General features: G+C 38.8%; 1 protein-coding gene across 1 annotated transcript; it reads left to right on the forward strand.

The window, feature by feature from the left end:
- Positions 1-4527: 4527 nt before the first annotated feature.
- LOC577140 lies at positions 4528-24742 on the forward strand. Its single transcript, XM_777389.5, has 5 exons — positions 4528-4985; positions 9790-9986; positions 20055-20274; positions 21475-21591; positions 22275-24742. Exons 1-5 carry the CDS (start codon positions 4889-4891, stop codon positions 22913-22915), a joined length of 1272 nt encoding a protein of 423 aa, XP_782482.2. The 5' UTR covers positions 4528-4888; the 3' UTR covers positions 22916-24742.
- The last annotated feature ends 324 nt before the right edge of the window (positions 24743-25066 follow it).

A 25066-nucleotide genomic window follows, 5' to 3' on the forward strand; every position in this document is an offset into this window, starting at 1 on the left:
GCGCCATCAATCTAGTAAACTATTCTGAATTAGAATGAGATACATAGAGAAATGAGAAAGAAAAGGAAAAAATGCATATAGATGTACATTCAACATAAAATTATAATGAACTAAAATAACATGCGAACATAATATATGACTTTAGATTCTTTTTGAATGTTTCTAGGGATTTTAGAATACAATCATGATCTAGCAGAATTATATCTTAAACTTTAAAAAAAAAAACTTCTACGAATATAATGATGAAATGTAAGCAATTGAAATCTACAGCTGATAATTAGTCTAAGCTATATATATACCGATTTAATTATGATGTTTTTTTCTAAATTCATTCATGAACTACAGCAGTTGTTTCATAAATAAAAGAGTATTTCACATTAAGCAGAAGTGCAGAACAGCATGATACTTATCTTTTTGAAAGGTAAGAGTAGATAATGATCACAGCTTCATAAGTGCGACAAAATTATTATATCAACACTCCTTTTTTGACATAATTTCATTCTTGCTGTCCATTCACTTATTTATTCACTCTATAGCGCTGCTTCAATAAAATAAAACCTGAATGATCTTGAAGCGTCATATTTGCATTTATGTGATCTATAAATATATAACATAATATGCAGGGGCGTGCACATCAGGTATACAAAAAAAGGGGCTCGTACCCCCTCCCCTCCACCCCCCCCCCCCCCCCCTTCGGCCACCACCACCACCACCATATACAAAGGACAAAGGGGGGACGTGAGAAAAAGAGAGAAAGAAAGAAATGGTAATGATTAGAGAAAATTGGAAGGAAATTATACAACCCTTCACACTTATCTCATGATTTCTGCATGATTTCATCCATTTCGTAGAGAGTTTCCACAGCAACAAAATTTATAATTGTCTAGGCTTGTTTTTTTCATCGAGATCTCCACGAGTTTTTTTTTTACATACTGACCTCTATCGATAAATTCTCTATAGTTTATTGTGGTTTAGTGGCTATCCGATCTTTTTTATGTACTATTTCAAATTTCATTGAAGATTGATATTATTTCTCTCTCTCTTTCTCTCTCTTTTTTTTTCTTTCTCTCCCTCTCTCTGTCTCTCTCTATCTCTCTCTCTCTTTCTCTCTCTCTCTCTTTCTTTCTCTCCCTCTCTCTCTCTCTCTCTTTCCCCCTCTCTTTCGCCCTCTCTCTCTCTCTTTCCCCCTCTCTCCCGCTCCCCCTCTCTCTCTCTCCAAATGTCCCCCTGCAATTCCATTTTCTTTCACATTCTCTTTGCAGTATTTGAATATGATTTTATTCTTTTGCGTTCTAAATTTCCTGATAATTAACACGAGAAACCTTGGAAAATTGCCATGCTACAGTCTTACGAATTTGTCTTTTGTTTCATAATTTCACTAACCACAATTAATTATGAAAATCTATAGCCTGACCGCAAGTCTAATGAGCGCTTCGCGTGATTTCGTAGACTCATTGTACTCGAGACTGATTAATTATTTAATTCCTATATTCCTTTGGAATCATCAAAATATCGGGGTATCATATGTCATCGAAAACCACTATACTACGTAATCGCCTGGAGCTCATCCGCGGCTCTCCAATGCAGTGCGTTAATGGTGCTTAATGAGAAAACATAATAATTGGATTTGTGGAAAAAAAAGCATAAAGTTTATCTATTGCCAATTCACTAAAAAGTGCAACATTGCGTGAAATGGATTGTAAGAGACTGATGAAAAGAAAAAGGCCGACATTTGTTATGAGAAGATGAAGGCCGGATGGTATGACTTTAGTTTGATGAGATGAGGATTTTCGGAAATGGAAAGAAGGAGGCAAATACTTGAGGTGGATGAGGAAGAAAATGGAAACAAAATTTGAAAGGGTTCTTGAAAGAAAATTACATAATTTGAAAAGCGGCATCATGATGGCTGTTTTCAACAGTGTTTTTTTGTTATGTTATCAAAATGTGATGAGGGGGAAAAGGGAGAGGGCGTGGTTGAAACCAGGCGCGCCAGAACCGTTCCAGCTTGGGGGGGGGGGGGGGGGGGGGGGGAGGGGGGGGGGGCAAATACTCTGGGGCCTATATCTCGAAATCACTTTTACAGGGTTGTACTGCAAAGTGATAGGTCATTAATCATGTTTTCTTGCGGAGGGAGGGAGGGGGAAAGAGTTCTCCTTTTCGTGGAGTAACAATACCTGCCTCCGAACCCCTCTCCCCTCCCGCGCGTTCGAGGATCTTGTGGTAGAGGGTTTGCATTTTTCTTTCCTCATCTAATTCTTCTCAACCCCACATGCAGCTCATCCTCTTGTATTATTTTCTGTACCCCAGATCTCTCGCTTTTTTTGGGCATTGTCCACTCCTTGTGTTGTGACCGTGTTCTCCTATCTTTGTCATATAAAGTACTGTCCTGTCCCGTTCTCTTCTCTGTTGGATCCCCCTTTTTCTCCCTATTTTGTAGTTTTTGTTTGTAGTTACGAACTTGTTAATTCAAATACTCATTATACCTAAGTATCATTTGAGATGTCCACAATTATTGTACAAGTATTGCTTCTGTTTCCAATATGTATTATTAAAATGTTGTAAATGTTTATAATTGATTTGTAATGTTTTATGAATCGAAATTGAAATTGAAAATATAAATATAAGAAACACTGCATCTAATGAATTACGAGGGAGTAGAGCAACAGAGCTAGAAAAACGATTTGTTCCCTCTGCGTGTAAAGAGAATAGGCGCTGCAAAAAGGAGGGGCCAGAAATAATTTTGGCTCCCCCCTGTTTAGAGGGAAATCGAGGGAAAATCTGCCCCTCCCCCTCGTTTTTGGCGCAACGTGCATGGAGACAGGATGTCTACGGTATCTACGTAGGCCTAAACTGCTTTCTATATTATGTTAGCGAGCGTATAGTGACCTATACAATTTCGGTTATGGAATGCTGAACGTTTGAGTTTTTTAAGCACTAACCCTTGAAAGCATATACATTGTTTTTATGCAAGATAATGTTATTGTATATTTTTTTGAGAGAGAGTACCCGGGGGTGTCTTTTTTGCCCCCCCCCCCTCCCCGCAACTTGAAGTATTCGTGTATCCAAGTGTTTTGGATCCAAGTGTTCGAGCGCAGTGTTTACAACGACAAGAAGTCTGGGGTTTTCAGCGTTTTAAAGACGCCTCGTGTTATTTTTCTTTCACCTTTCAGACAAGTTTTGCTTCAAAATTAGATGATATACCATGTAAAACTCATTGCAATTTTTGCGCGAATATCTGATGACGCTCAGATGCATAACATGGATTGGCATAATTTACTCGCCATCTGCTAATTATGTGAAACGACGACGAAAAGTATATTACTATTAGTATTCCTTCTTTTCAAATTCCTGGCACTATAATAATTATGTGAAAAATTAAAAAAACTTGTACATACAAGTCATGTACCAGTGCAACAGTTTATTAGTTATCAAGATTTTGCCGATGTCTATCTCAATTTTGTAATCTGTACAATCTGGTATAGATTGGAATCGATTTCGTTCAAACATTTTTGGTTAATAATGTTATTAGTACAGATAGAACCCCAGAATATAAAACATGTGAAGAAATTAGATACCAATTTTGATCTTACTTGTCATTTTGATTACAATGTTGTTTTCCCGTCTCCTGGATCGTCAGTATTATTAAACTAAAATCCTATTCATTTTATCTACAATTAATATTTCACTGCTTAGGACATAATTATTCACTTCAGATTATTAGGCAAGGGCTTAAAAGAAAACGGGGTTCATTATACTATTTATATATCCCACCATCAAATTTGACTTCTCTTTTTCTTTTTTTGGTGGAATTTTGAATTTGTGTTGTTTTGTTTGTCGACATTTTTCGAGCGTTCGAGAAATGTGAAAAATAGTACCCCTTTTTTCATCGCCGTTGCTGATAATTTTCGCTTGGCCTGAAAACCAACGTGTGGATGCATACCAGTGATTCGAGAAATAAGTCGCTTTCATACACCTACACTGTTTACCAATTTTAAATCAATTTTATATTTAGGAGGGCGTTGCAGAGCAAGTTAATGCATATTATATTTTAAAACCACAAAATAACGGTAACAAATAATGATAAGATGGGTCAAAATAACTTGGGGTCTATTATATAGTCCTTTTCATACATCTTTATTTTGTGTGGTTAACGGACAGGCAGGAAGCATAGATATACTTCAAACTCCTTCAAGTGTGTGTATACCCTCTCTTTCTCGATCCTTCCCTCTTGTTTTCTGGGGGCAGTCTCCTTTCCTCTCAAAGCGGACTTACGGGTGAAAAGGATCTCAGTTAACCCCCTACTTGTGCATACGATTTACATAAGTATCGTCCTCAAAACCCCCTCGCCGCATGTGTCCATACCCATCACGGACCCCATAACAATAGGCCCTGAATGATTGACATGGAGCCATTGTCCGTGGAACAATGCCCGCGATTCACCACCCATTCACAAGTGTCTCCTTCGCCGTGTGTACGGGGGCTCATTAGTGCGACTCAAGTATATTCGTCGAGAAAACAAGCGAATCTCATCAGCTGGACTTCCCTTTCATAATGACCATTCTCTTTTCTCTCTGCCCACACCCCTTGTCCCTCGACCATTCAAAAGCGAGATGAAAAGGCCAGCAGGATACTTGACAAAAAGATGACCATTCATAGCCTCACACATATAAAAACCAACTCTGCGCACCAGCTTCGCTCTCAGATCACGATTTGGCGCCTGCGATGTCAACTTGGATTTTTGTAACATAAATTTTACCGTCTGCACTTCACGATCTGTTTTAACTCCGTGTATATGCAGAGTCAGTTATGTTTGCATGAATTTTGCTGGTAAACATACCTCATTCGATTTCGTCCCTCATTCTCTCCGTGGATATATTCTTCTTTAGAAATGTTTGGATCAAGTGTGTTCGATAGTTCCACACGCCTCGCTGTTCCAGTCCTTACCTTTTTGGCGATAGTTTCATCAGCTTTTGGATACAATGCAAGTAAGTAGAATTTTCCTTCTTGTTTGTTTTGACACCTCCCTTGTGCTCTCTTGGTCAATGAATGCATTTAATGACCATTCCATATTTCATCATCAGCTTCTGTGGTGTATTATGACTTTAGGCTCTTCGTAGTATACTTTATTGTTCTATGTATAGCTCGATTGATTTTCATATAAAATTTCATTTGATAGAGTTTCCAATATATTCATATATTATTCATAGGCGTTTTAATGAATCGGCACACTTTGAAGTTATAAACATCGGCGATAATTTTAAACCGAATGTTTGCGACGTTCAATTCCCAAGCAAAGTATAGGCTAATATTTCAATGCATGATTTTTACAAGTTGGTCTTCTAATCCTGGTTATCATTGATGATTATCTCTTAAAATTTGTGATTTAATAAAGATGATACTGAATCATAATCATGTTTTAAATGAGAACAAAAATTGAGCTCTCATACCTAGGTGCCACATCAACTTAGTTGTGTCGTAGCAATATTGGCTTTTATATTTTGATGTAATATAGATATTTTAGGCGTAAATGTTTGTAGAGAGGTCTGTGTCAGTTAATATTGTGTGGAATACGTTTGTTTGGTATGTTGCTGTTTTACAAAAGTTCATCTGTGTGGATAAATAAACTCTATTACTTTATTCGAATGGGTTTGTGATTCATTCCAATAATAAATACTTTGACAATGAATAATCTAAGTTGTGTCACTTATGGATACACACCCAAAGGCCTAATTATATATTTCAACATTGATTGACGAAATCTCGCTACTTATATTTCTGACTTATATACTTATATAGTCTTAAGTCTTTGATAACTTTAAATGTATTTACAATCGTCTATATTTGTTACAATTGGTTAGTAAACACTGTGTATCAATGAAAGAATTAATTTAAGTTACTGGTTTGTGTTGATATTTAACAGAAAAGAATTGATAGCTACAAGCACATTCTTCAAAAACATAGAAGTTTTGAAACAAATCGACCTTGTATATGTCTACAACAATTTTATCCTTCTGGTCAGTAAGAACATCTGACAGATTGTAAATCGCTCAAGTAGTACAAAGTATCTCAGGCAACATGGAAATAAAGTTCCCAAAATGCTCTAATTGGAACATTATGAACTGTGATAGATGATTAGTGTCATCGGTGTTATTGTTGCCTAACTGTTCCTTTGAGCTAATGCTCTCCTAATCCTCTCTTAATCATCTCGTAATCCCCTGTCACTTCACGGTTCATACAAAAGAGATGGACATGTCGAGATGAAGGATCCCAAAAAATATTGCCCCTAATGACTCACTGTATTATGTCGATCATTCGCGCGCGTGAAGAGACCAGTGAAGTGGTCCCAAGAAAGGTGAAGACCTGATCCGGCGGATCGGGCGTGGAAGACAATAGGTTCTCGATAGGCCTTTCGCGCGTTTCGTCGTAGTTCGCATTGTTGTCCATGATTATTATCCTAGATCCTTGAGAGGAACAAAAGGAGAAGTGTCGCCAATCAGCTTGATTGACAGGTTCATTATATGGTCCAACGGTGCCCTAGAGGCCTAGACCATCCTCGAGTCGCCTCTGGAGTTGGTACTTGGTCTTGGTTATACAGGTCCAGCCGACCTGCTGCTGCGCGGGCCCTCACCTGGTGTCAAGGGCCCTTATGACTCCATGGCTACCTATTATTTATTTGCACCTGCTTGTACTTTCTAGAGATGCTTTCGGAATATTAACCGTACCCGGTCTAGATACATAAACATACCATATACAGTAAACACCCGTTTTTGGCGACCAGCACCTGTATAAAAAGATCTACAAGGAATATGCATGATAGGCGTATGGGCTATTTTCACCAAATAAAGTTGACACACGGTTGCCGGAACTCCACCCGTTATAAAATTAAACGTTATTTCGACAACATAATTCACTTAATAACACAATAACACATCATATTAGCTGGTATATATAGTTGGGCAGTCTCGCTATCCGAATATAAGGATATTCAGGCACTTTGCTGCACAAAAATTATTGCACATCAATACCCAATAATAAAGGTGGCGGATATTTTCTGAAGATTGACATTGGGCTGAACCCCTTGGAGCCCTAGCCCTCGCCTCATACACCACAATTCAAATATCACCCTCTCTATTAAGGCCATTATTGAAACCTTTAGTTATAGATAACCTCTACATAGATACCACATGTTTGTGAAGACCCGTTTTTCTTTTCTCCCTTGATCACCTGTCTATAAAGACCATTATTGAGGCAATCTTGTTGTGATCCTTGAACAGTGTGTAACATTCAAACCTTTAGTCATAGTTAACCTCTAAAATAGATACCACCTGTTTGTGAAGACCATTTTTTCCTTTCTCCCTTGAATATGTCATTGTACATTTGCTACTGTGTATTATCTATTTGTGTATATTATTTTATATTGTACATTCTTCATGTGCTTTATGTAATGCTAACAGTTGAATTTCCAAATATGGACCAATAAAATTAATCTGAATCTCTGAAGCTGAACTTGATCACCTGTTTATAAACGTCATTATTGGAGACGTCTTTTTGAATTCCTAGAACAGTGTGTAACATTCAAATCTTTAATTTAAGATAACCTGTGCATAGATACCACCTGTTCATGCAGACCAGGTTTCTTGAATGGTCATTATTTTGCCGGTTTAGATCTCTTGCTGTGCCAGAATCCTCATTAGTAAAGGCCAACAAAGAGAAACCCCTCTCGATAGTCTCCCAGAGTACTATTCAATGAAAACATGGCTCTATACCACAAGTAACGACAACACAATTGTAGATATACATTTACCTACTCTCTTTATGATTATTGCAAACTATATGACTTCATACAAAATAAAATATAGGCATTAACCATTAATTTACATTAAGACACATTCATGACATCTCGACTGATTTACTGACCATTTAAGCAGCGCATTTTGTTTTCATATGAAATAAATCTAAGCGCTTAGAGGCCTAAACGAATATTGAAAGAAATGACAAACCGCGTGTGAAAATTCAATGAAAATTAACCATAAAACTCTAATGTCATCCAATATGTGAAGTATTTTATGATGATAATCATGCAACAGATACACAAAACAAACAAACAAGCAAATACTCAGACTTTGGTGCAACAAAAATTAGTAGTAATACGATTAATGCTGATTAGCAGGCATTAGAAGATGGAATGTGTCGTAGAATAATATGTAATCCAAACATTCATTGATTGCTTAAAGAAAATGATTCCCCTCATCCATTCATAGATGACAGTGCAGCGGGTAATTGGTATATGGGCTAAACAAATTGGTCCTCGAACTCATGACATATAATCGATACGGTAGGACCACGAGATCATATTATGGCTCGTTGGTCAATCCAAAAATCGATGAAGTCAACCTATCTGTTCGAGTCATGTGCAACAAGAACCCAAGTAGTGAGTTTGAGGCAGGTTGTCGAAATACTTTCTTGATATTTACATGTAATTTGTAATTTTGATATATCGAAATGTGGTTCGCATTGTCACCCTATCTTCCAGCCACTGAAGGTATTATGCATGCAATACTTTCGCCGGATGTGTGTGTGTGTGTGTGTGTGTGTGTGTGTGGGTGGGGTGACGTCGGTGTCGAATCATCTTTGTGTTTACAAATAATGACAATATATACAACAAACTAATACGCAAAATACATACAATCATACAAATACATATATGATAATGATGGCACTCTATGGAAGGAAAAGACCATTTCTTTATCAAAATATTCTGTATTCGAAATAACTGTACATAATAGGAAAAAAAAATTTACAAATTATTCCATCCCTCGCTGTCCAGATACGAGTTGCCGACTCCCGGGATATTTGTCATTCCTAAATTCTCGCGGAGGGGGGTGGTGATGGAATTGTTTCCAAGAAGGTGCAATCCAAGCATGTTCACGTTAGGTTACTCCACATCATTTTTTTAAAATAAACTTTGATAATCAGCAGATCCGTGAATTTCTGGAAAAGGGACACGAATCACTTTTTTTTTCTTCAATAACCTTTGACGACATGACAAATATTTTTGTCGTTTTGGGGAGATAATGCATCAAATGTTTTTTTTTTCATCTAAAGGAATAGACAGACATGAAGCATGAGTCAGAATTTTTCTCCAATTATCTCCTATTTTACTGAAGGCAATGTCATTACGAAATTGAAAACTAGAATAGAAATAATTATTTTGAAAGTGATACCCCATCTCTGCAATTAATCATCGTTATACAAACCAAGGCCCTGCAGGCATTTTCATGCACAAGTGAAGTATAATACTTGGCGCCAGTTGGCGGAATCATTAGTTGGCATGGAAACGCATCTGAAGTCATACCGACAAAGCGAAATGAAGCGGAGATTAATGATACTCCTAGAAAAGTACGAATCTAGTTATTATCGCAGTTTCATATAATACTCATCCTGATAGGCCTACAGCAAATATATAGGCCTATTTCTAAGTGGAAAATATTCCTCCATATATATACGGTATTTTTACTAAAAATATTTTAATACATATGTAACAATTCAAAAATGTTAAAGCGGTACTTCCCCTAAGTCAGAAACTATCAACAAAGTTTATTTATTTATTTTTTTGTTTTTTGTTTGTTGCGATTTGTCGAAAATACCGGTGCGGTGTAAGACTCAGAGTTTCTTTATATACCTTTGATTTTGCCTCAATCTGCAGTATCTTGATTATAACAAACATCAGCATCTAATTAACATTATTATTATTATTGAATCCATTTTTTTATCCCTATTTTCTCAAAGCATTCTTGCAACGAGAGGTCAACGGCAAATGCAATCATCTCGCCCACCATAGCAACGGCCGCATCATTTCGCACCTGGGTACCACGCACTATGCCGACAACAAGGATTGCCAGGTGACGATTAGCGTCGCGCCGGGGAAACGACTCTTCCTCAGGTTCGACCGATTCGACATTACCGACTCGGTGAATTGCTTTCAGGTGAGATGATAATAACGATGTAATAATTATAACTATGAGCAAACGGGAATTATTCCCTCAGGTTGTTTTTGGCAAATAAAAACATTTTGGCTTTGTTTTAAATTTAGTGCTGGAGAAATATGCACTCGGGCTGTAATTAAATAGCCTATGTACAAAAAAGTTATGTCAAAAGAGTTTCTCCAAAATAAATGGACATGTACTGCCAAAGGTGGAATTCAATGTTTTAGGTCTCAATCTTTTCTACCTGATACTTTTAAGAAAACAGAATCAAACTGATGTGATGGAGAACAAGTAGGCTTTCAAAAAAGAAAGAAGAAAATGCTAAATCATTAAAATGTTGATTGAACTTTACAGATATGTTTAATATCCCTTTTGTAAAGTACATCATATTGTGGCGGCCGCCCCCGCCTCCGTCTCCAACCTCGACCTCTACGTCGGGATTATTCTCTTTCCCAGCTGGGGAAACTGATTCTTTATATCTGTCAGGATATTCGTCAGCCGACATTATTTATAATGTCCGAGCGGTTAGAGTAATTAGATCTTATCTTTTATTTGAGGAAAGACGGGGGAAGCTACAATATTATTTACGTTCGTTTCGTCGAAATATACGACTATGAAGGAGTACCAGTCAAGAAGAAAGACAAAGTGTTTATAGACTCATAATTTCAGTTTCAAGACAAAAGAAAATGGTCAATTTTTATTAATGCATGTACTTCAAATATTTACATCTTTATATCACCACTGTCACAAATACCTTGTGCTCATAGTTATACTTAATAAATTTATACGATTGTCGTTATTATATTCGAATACATGTAAAAAGTGAAGGGCAATGATTCATTGGGATTTATGGGACTTGGGAGTTTTCCGTCTTAGTTTAATTCCATAGCATCATAGGGGGAGAGGTGGACTTAGAATATTCCTGCATCTTAATAATAGTGGTTCATTAATTCCAGCATCTTAATTCCAGCGTAGACTTCCTTGTGTACCCTTATATTCCAGGGAGGGAGAGAGATCTTATGTGTGGTACCAGTTCCGACGAGCGCCCAATTCCAAGACAATTCCTTAGGTGGGGGGGGGGGGGGATTTCCAGGGAGAGACTAATAGTTCTGATTCCGACGAGCGTCCAATTCCAACTCAAGTCCTTAATTCGGGGGGGGGGGGGGATTTCCAGGAGAGCTAAATTATATGTTGCCCCGACGAGGACCAAATACCAACTCTCGAGTTTTAGAAATGTTACGGGTTATAAAGGCATAATGCGGACGTGGGGGAAATCGATGCGCTAAGCGATCTTGGAAAGTACGCGCGCAGCGAAAATGGACTTAACATGAAGACTGTGCTAGTTCAGAGCAAAATATCTAAGTAAATCTCTTATTTTACCATTAATTAAATACAACACTCTGAATGACATATCAGTTGCAGTAAATATTAACAAGTCACATTGTCTAAACAACTTTCCTTCCAAATTCATGTGATATACTTATAAACAATTACAGTTTAACATCTTTAAGCATCTCAATAAAATATCCGAATGTCAATCACTCGTATGCAAATTATTAACGTAAACATTGTGCGTCGGTGTATGATGACGCGCTTGAAAACAACAATCATTTAAGTTAGTCCTCTTTGTTACGTCACGACCGCGGAGCGGATCGTTACACAGCCCTCCTCCTTACAAAATGCGTCCTCGCATTTAAAACATTAGGTTTTCCTGGGCGATAACCTTGTTACAATGCAACCTTGTCTAAATTCGATTGCAAGTATATACATGTATACAAACCAAAAATATCTTTACTCAATATTATTACCAATAAGGTAGGTGACATTTGGAAGAAAACACTTGTCTTATTTTGCCCACTTTTCTTCTCCTTCTCTGTTACCTCACAATCTCTCTATCAACACCAGCATCAATCAAATATACATCTACAACATAAGACATCTGCTTTTCTTCCAAAACATGTCAATTCTTTGTTCCTATGCAACATGGAACGTGCACTTATATTCTTAAATTTTCATCGCCCTAGATTACCTATTACAAATAAATTCTAATTCTTAAATCTACTCAGTGGCGTTACAATGTCAATAATGTTCATTTATATACAATACAAGCAATGGAATCTGTATAAGAAAGAGATATAGATGAGAAAACAGAGTTGAATAGAAGAAAGAAAGAAGTGAGATAGAAAGTTATAGAGAAGGAAAGAGGAGAAGGAAACAGATCCAAAGTAAAACAAATATTATTCTAAACTTTATTTCCACAAAACCATTTCTAATAAAAGAAATGTGCGGGTCTTCTATTCCTCAGTGGATAGCGTCGAGTATCTTCTTGTCTTCTATTTACAGTCACGTCAGGCGTTGAATCTTGATCAACCTCTTCAGAGTTGGACTCCATCTCTCTGGCATCACTTCCAGCGTCTTCCCGTCTAGTATGAGCTGTCTTCCATTCCATTGGCTCGTCTCCTTCACAAGGTTTCAAACGGTCAAAGTGTACAACCTTCATCTTGGTTCCAGGGCTCTTTTGGATTCTGTATGTCACATCAGACAGCTTCGTCTTAATCTTGAATGGGCCATTCCATCTGTAACTTAGTTTGGGACTGATGCCTTTGTGTCTCTGATTATTTCGTAACCAAACGAAATTTCCTTCCTCGTAACTACTTCCAGCAATCTTCTTGTCGTAGTTTCTCTTCTGTCTTCGGAGATTCTTCTGACTGTGCTCAGTAATCTTTGTATAGACTTTATCCATCCTGTCTCGTAGTTCCTCGACGTAGTCTGTTCCAACTTCCATATCTGGTTGGATCATGTACTGATCTGAAAGCATTTTCAGTTCTCTTCCGAACATCATCATGTTTGGCGTTTCTCCTATTGTCTCATGAACTGAACTTCTGTGTGCCGTTGTAGCTATGTGTACATACTTGTCCCAATCTCGCTGATTCTTTCCAGGCTCTATTAGCGTAACAAGCATATCGAGCAATGTTCTGTTGAAGCGTTCAATCATACCGTCTGATTTAGGGTTATATGCCGTCGTCCTTGTCTTCTTTATTCCCAAGATCTGGCAAACTTCTTTGAACAACTGTGACTCAAAGTTCCTTCCTTGGTCTGTGTGAATCTCAGTTGGAACCCCGTATCTACATATAAACTCTTCAACTAGTTTGGGTGCCACAGTACTTGCTTTCTCATTAGGTATGGGATAAGCTTCTACGAACTTAGTGTAGTAATCGGCTACTACCATTATGTACTTGTTTCCGTCATTCGTCTCTGGCAAAGGTCCTAGTATATCAAGAGCGATCCGTTCCATCGGACTTCCACTTCTTCTCTGCTGTAGAGGTGCTCGTCTCTTCTTACCAGCTGACTTCCGTCGAGCACAAGATTCACATTTACGGATGAAAGACCTCACATCTGCCTTCATTCCTACCCAGTAGTATCTCATCTGACTACTCTTCAGTGTCTTAGTTGCTCCCAAATGACCAGCTAAAGCACTACCATGAAGTTCTTTCAAAACTTCATCTATTTTCCTTCCAGGTAATACTAGTCGCCACTTCACTTCTTTGCCATCTATTGATTCCCATCTACGGTAGAGTATTCCATCTCTGATTTCAAGTTGTTCCCAATGCTCTAACAAGACTTTAACTTTCTTAGACATTGCGGAAACTTCTTCCTTTGGTGGTCTGGTCTTCATTTCCATAGCCTCTAGCACAGGCTTTATATTTGGGTCGTCTAGTTGATCTTTCCTCATCTCAGGCAGTCTCTTCTCATTTGTCATCATTATTACACGGGCTTTGGCTGTTTCTTCCTCCTTGACCTTGAACTCGCACTCCAGTCCTCTTCCACACTGGCCACATGGTCTTCTCGACAATGCATCTGCATTTCCATGACTTCTACCAGCCCTGTGAATGATCTCTATATCATAAGCTGCGATGACCTCAAGCCATCTTGCCAGCTGTCCTTCAGGGTTTTTGAAATTCGTTAGCCACCTTAAAGCTCCGTGATCCGTTCTCACCGTTACATGTCGACCGTAGAGATATTGTCTGAAATGCTTCAAGTAAACGACAACTGCAAGTAGTTCCCTTCTTGTAACGCAGTAGTTCCGTTCTGCCTTACTTAGCACTTTACTTCCATATGCAATTACTCTTTCCTTTCCATCTTGTACTTGTGACAACACTCCTCCAATCCCATCCTTACTGGCGTCTGTGTCAAGAATGAATGCACCTTCCGTATTCGGGTATCCCAGAATAGGTGCAGTAATCAATCTTCTTTTCAACTCTTCAAACGCATCCTGACAGACAGAGCTCCATTCGAACTGTCCGGCACGGCGCTTTTCCGTGAGTTGATGAAGAGGTTTGGCTATACTAGCAAAACCTTCAACAAAACGTCTGTAGTAGGATGCAAGACCGAGAAAACTTCTAACTTCCGTCACATTTTTCGGCGTCGGCCATGTTTTTACAGACTCAACCTTCTCTGGCTGTGTTGAGACTCCCTTGCTTGATACTTCGTGTCCGAGATAGGACACCTTCTTCCTGAACAGAAAGCATTTCTTTGGTTTTAACTTTAAGTTGGCTTGTCGTAGTCTATAGAATACTTGACGTAACCGTGAAAGTTCCTCTGGTATCGATTTACCAAAGATAATCAAATCATCTAAGTAGACAAGTAATGTCTCCCAATGCAATCCGGTTAGTACTTTATCCATTAATCTCTCAAAAGTGGCTGGGGCGTTACAAAGTCCAAAAGGCATCACGTTCCATGAGTAGAGTCCACCATCAGCTACGAAAGCTGATTTTTCCTTAGCATCTTTGCTTAAGCCTACTTGCCAGTATCCACTTGCCAAGTCCAGGGTTGAAAACCACTGCGCTCCTGACAAAGCATCCAATGTTTCGTCTATACGAGGTAGGGGGTAGGCGTCCTTGATCGTGGCAGCATTCAGTTGCCGATAATCCACGCAAAATCTCTGAGTTCCGTCCTTTTTCTTTACGAGTACAATGTTTGAAGCCCATGGACTATCAGTTGGTTCAATAAGATCTTTCTGTAGTAGCCCTTCCACTTGCTCCTTGATTTCGTCTCTCTGCCCAAAAGGGTGCTTGCGTGGTCGTTGTCTAATTATTGGTCGCTGAGTTCCAGTATCTATCTTGTGTTGTACCAAATTAGTCCTTCCAATATCATCATCTCCTCTTGAGAATACATCCTGAAATTCCGTCAATAACTTTGCCACGTCTTGGCGATACTGATCTGGTATTCCTTCTGTACTTCTCTTTAGCAAATCCCTCAAATGTTCCGGAACTTTTCCATCACCAACAGTGGTGTACTTGGGGACTTCCTGTACTTCACTTGTATCTATAACGGTCATCATAGCGATTGGTGTGTTCTTCTTTATTACTTTGTTGGAAGTAGATGGGTTGAATACTCTAACAGGCACTAACTCCTCCCCTGTCTTGATTAGAGTTCTAGCTGTAATGAGTCCTTTCTTCACTAATTGTTGTTGAACATTTCCAGCCTCTATTAAACCTAGGGTGTTAGATTTAATTCGATCTCCTTCCTTTATTGATCCAAGTATTACAGCTTCATGTCCTGCGGGGATTGTAGTAGTTTCTGACGCAGTTATGCGGCAGGATAGTCTTTCTCCACTTTCATTCTTGCACTCTACTTTGCCCCATTTTGTGGTGAGTTGGAAATTAGTCAGATCAATGCTAGCCCCCATTCTTGTTAGATTGTCCAAGCCGAGGATTCCATCACTACTCACATCTGCTACCAAAACTGTAATTACTCCTTTATTTGGTCCTATCTTCATCTCATGAGTTATTGCTCCATAAATGGCTAATGGTGAACCATCTGCTAACTGTGCACTTATGCTACGATGTTGCAGAGGGGGTCTATCTTTTTCATCTAATTGTTCATATGATCGTCTAGAAATGTAAGAATCTGAAGCACCAGTATCAACTAGAAATTTGTATTCCTTGTCCTGAATGTGCACTGGAACATAAAGACCATCAACATTTTGATTTATACTGGGTATGAAACTTGTCTTTGTTTTGCTAGTTTGGGTCTCAATTAATTTTGGACGATTGGCCGCGCCACGACCCTTTGGGGCGACCACTTGTCGTTTGACTGACGCTGGTATCTTTGTCTTGACCAGTTAGATTCATCACTTGGATAGTTCCTTCCTCTTCGATCCATTTGTTTCTCACGGCATTCTCTTGCGAAATGGCCAGGTTTCTCACAATAGAAACATGTTTGGGTTTTCACATCAAATCTTCCTTCATGCGCTGTTTGGCTTGGTCTTTGATTAGTTCCTGGTTTCTTCACATATCCCTGACATCTTTCCTTGTTAGGTTGACTTTCCATAGCTTGGCCTAGGACTTTGTTGACTTCATCTTTGATCATCTTCTCTAGATCCACTTCAGAGCCGATTCCTCTATTGTAAGTAGGCTTAACCTTCCATCCATTCCTCTCAGTCTCCGTCTGTAGAAATGTCTCAGTGGTTATTGCTGCTTGAATTACCTCATCTAAGCTTGTTGCCTTAGCATGAAATATTCCCATACGAATCTCACTACTACGAATAGCATCAGTAAAATGAATCCTAGCTAGTCTATCGACCCCTTGACTTTCAAAGTTTGGATATGCCTTATCAGTTAGTTCCCTAATATGACGTCCTAGTTCCTGAAGTGATTCTCCTTGACGTCGCTTACGATTCCTAAGTTCCAACAAATAGCTTTCCGCCTGTTTGGCAGAAGAGAACCTGAATGACAGTTTACTCTTTATTTCTTCAAAGTTCCACTTGGTGCCTCTTTGTTCTTCTAGTAATCTCAGAGCTTGACCTCTCAAGCTAGCAGCTAGATACTTGGCAGATTCCTCATCTTTCCAGTTGTTGATTTCGCAACAAGATTCAAAATGCGAGGCGTAGTCTTTCCAGTCGGTACTTCCATCATACTTGTCCGGCATGATCAGTGGTCGATGAGTAGTTTCCCGAATTCTATCTTCTTTGGCATAGCGAATATCATCATTCTTCTTTTGTGTTTCCATCTGGTTAGTTTCTTCATTAAGTTTCCTCGTCTTTGATTCTTCGACATGAGATATTCCTTCCTCGTCTCTATTTTGGACTTTCATTCCTTCCAGTCGTCTATTTGGTTTGGAGTTGAATTCCACTTCATCATCTGAAGAATCAGATAGTTCTTCCGTGGAGGAGTCTGAGCCAACACTCCTCTTCCTAGGTTTCTTTGTCAACTTCATCATTTGCCCCATTAACTTCGTTAGTTGACTTAATATCCGACTTTGTAATTTCTCTGACCTACTCTTCTTTTTCTTTGAACTTTTTGTACTAGACATTGTCTCATCTGAGGAGCAACTTAGCTCATCTATTTCTTTCTTAGACTTTGGTACCTCCGCCATATTAAGAATCCCACTTCTGACACCAAATTTGTGGCGGCCGCCCCCGCCTCCGTCTCCAACCTCGACCTCTACGTCGGGATTATTCTCTTTCCCAGCTGGGGAAACTGATTCTTTATATCTGTCAGGATATTCGTCAGCCGACATTATTTATAATGTCCGAGCGGTTAGAGTAATTAGATCTTATCTTTTATTTGAGGAAAGACGGGGGAAGCTACAATATTATTTACGTTCGTTTCGTCGAAATATACGACTATGAAGGAGTACCAGTCAAGAAGAAAGACAAAGTGTTTATAGACTCATAATTTCAGTTTCAAGACAAAAGAAAATGGTCAATTTTTATTAATGCATGTACTTCAAATATTTACATCTTTATATCACCACTGTCACAAATACCTTGTGCTCATAGTTATACTTAATAAATTTATACGATTGTCGTTATTATATTCGAATACATGTAAAAAGTGAAGGGCAATGATTCATTGGGATTTATGGGACTTGGGAGTTTTCCGTCTTAGTTTAATTCCATAGCATCATAGGGGCCGGGGAGAGGTGGACTTAGAATATTCCTGCATCTTAATAATAGTGGTTCATTAATTCCAGCATCTTAATTCCAGCGTAGACTTCCTTGTGTACCCTTATATTCCAGGGAGGGAGAGAGATCTTATGTGTGGTACCAGTTCCGACGAGCGCCCAATTCCAAGACAATTCCTTAGGGGGGGGGGGGGGGGAGGGGGGGGGGATTTCCAGGGAGAGACTAATAGTTCTGATTCCGACGAGCGTCCAATTCCAACTCAAGTCCTTAATTCGGGGGGGGGGGGGGGATTTCCAGGAGAGCTAAATTATATGTTGCCCCGACGAGGACCAAATACCAACTCTCGAGTTTTAGAAATGTTACGGGTTATAAAGGCATAATGCGGACGTGGGGGAAATCGATGCGCTAAGCGATCTTGGAAAGTACGCGCGCAGCGAAAATGGACTTAACATGAAGACTGTGCTAGTTCAGAGCAAAATATCTAAGTAAATCTCTTATTTTACCATTAATTAAATACAACACTCTGAATGACATATCAGTTGCAGTAAATATTAACAAGTCACATTGTCTAAACAACTTTCCTTCCAAATTCATGTGATATACTTATAAACAATTACAGTTTAACATCTTTAAGCATCTCAATAAAATATCCGAATGTCAATCACTCGTATGCAAATTATTAACGTAAACATTGTGCGTCGGTGTATGATGACGCGCTTGAAAACAACAATCATTTAAGTTAGTCCTCTTTGTTACGTCACGACCGCGGAGCGGATCGTTACAATATTGTATTTTTTGTAACATCGATTCTGCGATATAAGTTTTATCCGCATTGATAGGAGTTTTGAAAGAAGATCTTTCTTGAAATCTTTAGGTCTACGTGATATTTCACCTTCATCCTAGTTAACAGAGCGTATAGTCACCCATGTCTATTGTTACAGCTGATAATGAATGGAAAAATACATTCAATATGACTTAGACCACAATTCCTCAGAGCAAACATTTTAGTGCTACGAACTACAAAAATTGTTTGCAGTCCTGGGTAACTTAGAAATGACATCATTATCAAAGAAGGAGACAGAGAAAGAAAGAGAGAGAGAAAGAGAGAGAGAGAACGACTTTCTCAAAAGACCTCTCTGTTTACATTCAACTTTGGACCGTATTTGAACTGGAGCCATGTCGAAAAGAATGGAAAATCGAAACGGAAACGAATTTGACAAGGTCAAGATTTGACGACGTGTTTGATGAAAAGAGAGTGTGTATTCTTGTTGGAACTGACAGCTACTCGTTTTGTTTACACGCGCTTTGTTGAATGGCGCCATCTATTGTTACTGCCTGAAAGAGTGACTGAATTAGCTACTATATTTGACAAGAGGACGAAGAGTAGACATGTTTGCATTTTCATGCATAATGATACAATTAGGTCTACCAGGATGTTGCGTATGTTACTTTTCAATTAAATAGATCTGATTTTTTTTCTTCTTCACCTTATATCCTGTATGCTGTTTGTTGGATTTTGTTTTCTCTTAAACTTGAATTTCTAATCGCATACTTGTGGAAGAAAATCAGGCAAGCAATAAAAGTTCAAAAATTGAGAAAATAAATTGGAGAAAGGAAGCAAGTAGGCCTAAGATAGACATAAAAGCTTGACACATGGGTCTCAGAAAAGTGCAAAGGAACAAACAAAAAACAATCATTCATTCATTCGTTCCCAAAATTTTGAACATACATTGAACTGCAGCATATTAAAATGGAGTCAAGAAAGAGCAAGGGCTAGTCAGGGCCAGTTCAATCCACCATATTTTATGACAATGAATTAATCATTAAGAATAAGCTTTTGACATTGTATTGTTAAACAAATATATATACGAAATTATTATACATGTATAACTTAATCATATATTCTCACTCTGTATTGACGAATGTCAGATCAACGTAATTAAATTATATGAATTTTAGATGTGATTCCAAAACAGTTTCAGCTTTTGAGTTGCATATTTGTTATGTTTTAGAACATACCAACCAATATATATATACATGTATATACAATAATTTGTAAAAGCTTTAACACAACATCATTAAAATATTTTGGAATATTTAAAAAAAAAATATCTGATCGCCATTATAACTCTTCTTATTATGGATATTAATTATTGCAGGATGAAGTCTTGGTCTACGATGGAACGACTATCTCAAGCCCCATGTTGACGGGCCGTCTCTACGGGCTGTGTGGATCACTGCCCCGTCAGTACAGGACCATGCATTCCAGCAGCAACGAGGTCACCGTCAGGTTCATCACCGATGACGTCACGTCGGACAATCAGGGCTTCGCCATCTCGTACGTCAGCTATGTGCCCACCAGTGCCGCTGACGCAAGTGGTAAGTTGTGACATTGATGATGATGAAGAAGAAGAAGAAGAAGAAGAAGAAGAAGAAGATGATGATGATAATGATTATGATGATGATTATGATGATGTTGAATATGATGATGACGATGTGGTGATAATTGCGATAATGACGACAACAATGGTGATTGTGAATGTGATGAGTATTATGTAGATAATGGCGAAGACGACGAAAATCGGGGCTTCGCTATCTTTCATTTCGGCTATAGTCCCACTAGTGCCGCTGACATAAGTGGTAAGTCGAGGAATATACTGATGATGATGATTATGATGATGATGAAGAAGATTGTGGTGATGATCATGATAAAGATGGTAATGATGATGATGATGATGAATTAATTATAAAGTAATACCACGAATGGAAATGCATGAACGATTTGTTTGCACGAAATCTGCAAATAGGAGAAAGGCACACGCATATATTCGGCATCAAACCGTTGTGACCGATTCATACGCACTAATTCATTATTATATAGCAATGATATCTATGTCAATATAAAAATGCACTCTTTTCATTATGTCTTGGACTTTATACTTAGACAGCTCCCAAATGATTTCTTGGTTTATTTGTTTGACGAGTAAGCAAGGGACAATCTTATATTTGATTTTCATGACTTATTCAAATTTGTTTTGGGTGATTTCAGTTTTGACGACTACACACGATCATGATTGCTATGATAATGGCGATAGTGAGGGATTGTCATACATTACCAATTTACGATAAACCTTATTGAAAAGAATAGACCAAAATTATCACCTTGAATATGATAATGTTACTCACGTCAATGGAGACGTCAGTGAAAAAAAGGATTTATGACCATTTGCAGAGAATTAGTTGAGAAGAACCATATACAGTGTGTATTAAATTGTTGGAAAGCCAAGAATCAAATGCTAAATATTACTGTATATGCAGCTTTTCTCAATCAAATATAAATAGATTAACGATAAAATATGATTTTGGAAAATAAGAAAAAATTTAAAGGTTGAAATAGATGAGGACGACGAAAACTACAAATAAGACCATACAGAGAAAAATGTAGAAGATGAATGAATGAAATGAGGGGTAAAGAGAAGAAAAGACCGAAATAAACTTGAACAGAACATTACAAACAATCCAATATTATTCAGCAATTAAACTGTAACATTTCTACTTTTATTTTGTTCTTTTGCACAGATTCGAACAACTGCTTCGCCTGCCGAGAAAGTTCGATGTGTATTGATCGTCATCTAATGTGTGATAACCTATGGCACTGCCCTGAGGGCAGCGACGAATCATTTCAACTATGTTACGGTGAGTCTAAAGTACAAAAGACATTTGAATCACAAATTAATCACAAATGCAATCAGTATTAAAATCAGAAGCTCGGTGGCGCCTTATATTTGTAAAGGGATTACGGGTGGGTTGACAAAAAATTGTTTGAAGGCAGAGTATTTTGCCGACATCGCTACAACTGCTGAAATACACTTTCAATTGCGCCATCTGTTGGTGCAGGCGTACATAGCTCGATGTCCAGTTCATGTACCCAAGTTACAAAGCATCACCACGCGCGCTTATCAGATGGTGATGCATTATGGGACATGGCTGTCAACACATTACGATTTTGTGAGTAGCAGATGGCAGTATACAGAAATTGGAAGTAATGTCATTAGAATACTCTGCTTTTATATGAAATATAAACGAAAATGAGCCCCGGTATTTGAGAATGCAAGATATACTTTCGACATGACCCCCAGCATGGCCATGTTTTTGCTAAAACATTTATAATTATATTGACAGGAAGGGACCGATCTCTGTCAAAACTTTAAACAAAATGGCTGGTAATCTTTATAACAGAGCTTGAAACCATCAAAATAGCTGGAAATAACACGTTAGCTGGGAATCATTTGGAGGAGATAATCAGAATAAATACCGTGAGAGTTTGAAATGGATGTTTATCTAATATTTGTTTTATGTTTTGTCTTTTCCTGTCACAGAATCACCTGATAGTGTAGAGGAGTCAAGTGGTCATGGCTGGTTGTCATGGACGGGGACCCATGTCGCCATGGCCTTCGCCGTCGCCGCCGTTCTCTTCATCATCTCCTCGTTGATCTTCTGCTGCTGCTGCCATCAACCGTCATCCGAAACACTCGACGACTCGAACCCGCAGGTGATCACCGACGCTAACATGTACTACATGCAGCAAGCCAAGCCCGATGTCGCCTCCAGCGCACCGCAAGCCAACCACGGGAAAAACGCACCACGCAGCCGCAACTCGAGCAACTACACCGAGCACCGATATGACGTCGTCAACGCCGAAGCATCGGACGCTATGATTGGCTTCCCGTCCGTGAGCGAGCCGAGTGCGCTCAACACGGCGAATTCTGATTGGTGGGAAGTACGCCGCAGCTGCGGAGACGGCTGCCAAGCGGGAATGCCGACGAGCTACGAGGTTTACGAACACCATCATCATATGTATCCAAACTGCGTCGAGTATGAATCGGAGACGACGTCACCGCTCACGCAAGAGTATTACGTCCCAAACATGTCGTTTATTGAGCAACAAGAATTGAGGTGGCAGCATTTGACGGGCCAGCACCACACGCGCGTTTCCTTGCCCCCAGAAGGAGGTCATTGAGCTGCAGTAAATCTTTACGCAGACAGTAACATTTATATCGATATTGTATATTGGTATCGGCACATCCCTCTTTAAAAAACGGGTCAGTTAGATAAATGACAACAGGGTATAACACTATGGCAACACGTCGTATCATGTATCACTCAGAGAGGGCAGAGTATTCAGGTATTTGTTGTGCGAAACGTTCGTTTATAAATTCACGGCGATAAGCCATGTTTGGTCAATATTATGAATGCACACATTTGACGTTTACATTGTATCATTTACGTAGCCACTCGCACAAACATGATACTACATAGTGGGAAAAGATTTAAATATTAACAGTACAAAGTCCGGTTGGTATGTGAATTATCATGATTCAATTCTCTTGTCATAGCTGATCAAATTTACATGATGTTTCGATTAATCATCTATGACAAGTTTTTTTGGATTAGTGCTATGTAGCATTATCAACCTCAACATTTTCACATATTTATATATGTCAATCACAGACAATAATCACATCGATCTGGGACTTGCATGCTAGAAAATTGCAATGTGAAACGAATTATGAATGGTGTATGTCCTAAACTGTAATATTATGGAGGTTAATCGGACAGGGAAGATTAAAATATGCTCGGCCATCCGGTAGGTAAGCCAAATGACAAGAGATTTTAATATTAAAGCAAAACATTCGTATATACGACACTTTAAGTTGCCACTTACACATCAGTCACACCGCAAAACCGACTCCACGCCGACCTCAAACCTACTCCAAACCGACTCCACAATGACTCCACATAAACTTCACACCGACTGCACACCGACTCCATACCGACTCCATACCGACTCCAAACCGACTCCACTGACTCCACACCGACTTCACACCGACTCCATACCGACTCCATACCGACTCCAAACAGACTCCAAACCGACTCCATACCGACTCCAAACCGACTCCATACCGACTCAAACTGTCTTACTCTTTGCCATGTGTAATGGAATGTTTGATCGGTCCGTTGTCGGCATGGTGTCGTTCTTGTTGGTTTGCTTGAGGTATGAAACAAATGACAACTTTGAAAAAGGTTTGTTCATACTAATACAACACCAGGATTTTTTTTTAAATCTCAGTCACACCGCCATACCAAATCCACACCGGCATCGTTCTCGCCATTGGTATAAATGTAAGTTTTTGTTCGGGGGGGGGGGGGGGTTGTCGGTTTGGAGTCCGTCTTGTCGGTGTGACTGAGGTAGACATTGCACGTTTAGGGGTGAAACAATGCACCCAGTTATCATGGTTACAGCTACAGGATGAAACCTTTTGCACCCTTATGGGTGCATCTTCGCACCCCTACAGTGCACCTAGTTTGCCCCTTGTGAGGTGAAAACTTTCCACCCTTTCAGAATAAAACTCATGTGTCCATGTATAATAAGTGGGATGATTACAACCATTGTGATAAGTTGAACAATCTGGTCTCAAGTTATGTCATTATTTTGTCAACATAATTATTGTCGACAGAACTACCCTCTTTTACTGAATAATTTTACCCGACTTGCTTTAACAGTGTATTGTAATTCCATTTCAAAAATGTTATGTGAGTCAGGTCGTAGGGTGGTTTTAATGCCTAGGTCTCGATGTCCTCAATTAGTCATCTAAATCGTCGCGGTGTAGCCACCCACACAACTGACACACTTAATCCCAAATAACAAATGTTTGCACCTTTTTAAGTGAAAGATTATGATGACAATGCTATTATAATACAATGCAATTTCAAAGTTATAATGTGTTATTTTGAAATATATAAGTATATTGTTATATGTGAAATAAATATATATAATGCCAGTATAGTTCGAACTGTTATTACTGTCATTATTCTTTGCAACGTGTATTAACCATATTCGGCTACACTGAAAGTGGGCGTACACAGGATTTTATTTCTAGAAAAGGGCTTGCCTTCTAGAAACTGCAGGATTAGTCATTTTGATGACTTTACAAGATATCGGTGGTTAGGATGAAAAAATGAGGTTGCCTAGGAACGGTTCATTTCTAATTACAAAATTACAAAAATTGGCACTTATATGAATGACTGGTGTTATGGTGAGCAACTGGTTCCCCGACGCTGCACATATTGATTTGGAAATCTCCTGTACAAGCGCATAACTAGAGCTATA

The sequence above is a fragment of the Strongylocentrotus purpuratus genome, unplaced genomic scaffold, assembly GCF_000002235.5.
Source record: "Strongylocentrotus purpuratus isolate Spur 01 unplaced genomic scaffold, Spur_5.0 spur5_scaffold_8, whole genome shotgun sequence".
Classification (NCBI taxonomy): domain Eukaryota; kingdom Metazoa; phylum Echinodermata; class Echinoidea; order Camarodonta; family Strongylocentrotidae; genus Strongylocentrotus; species Strongylocentrotus purpuratus.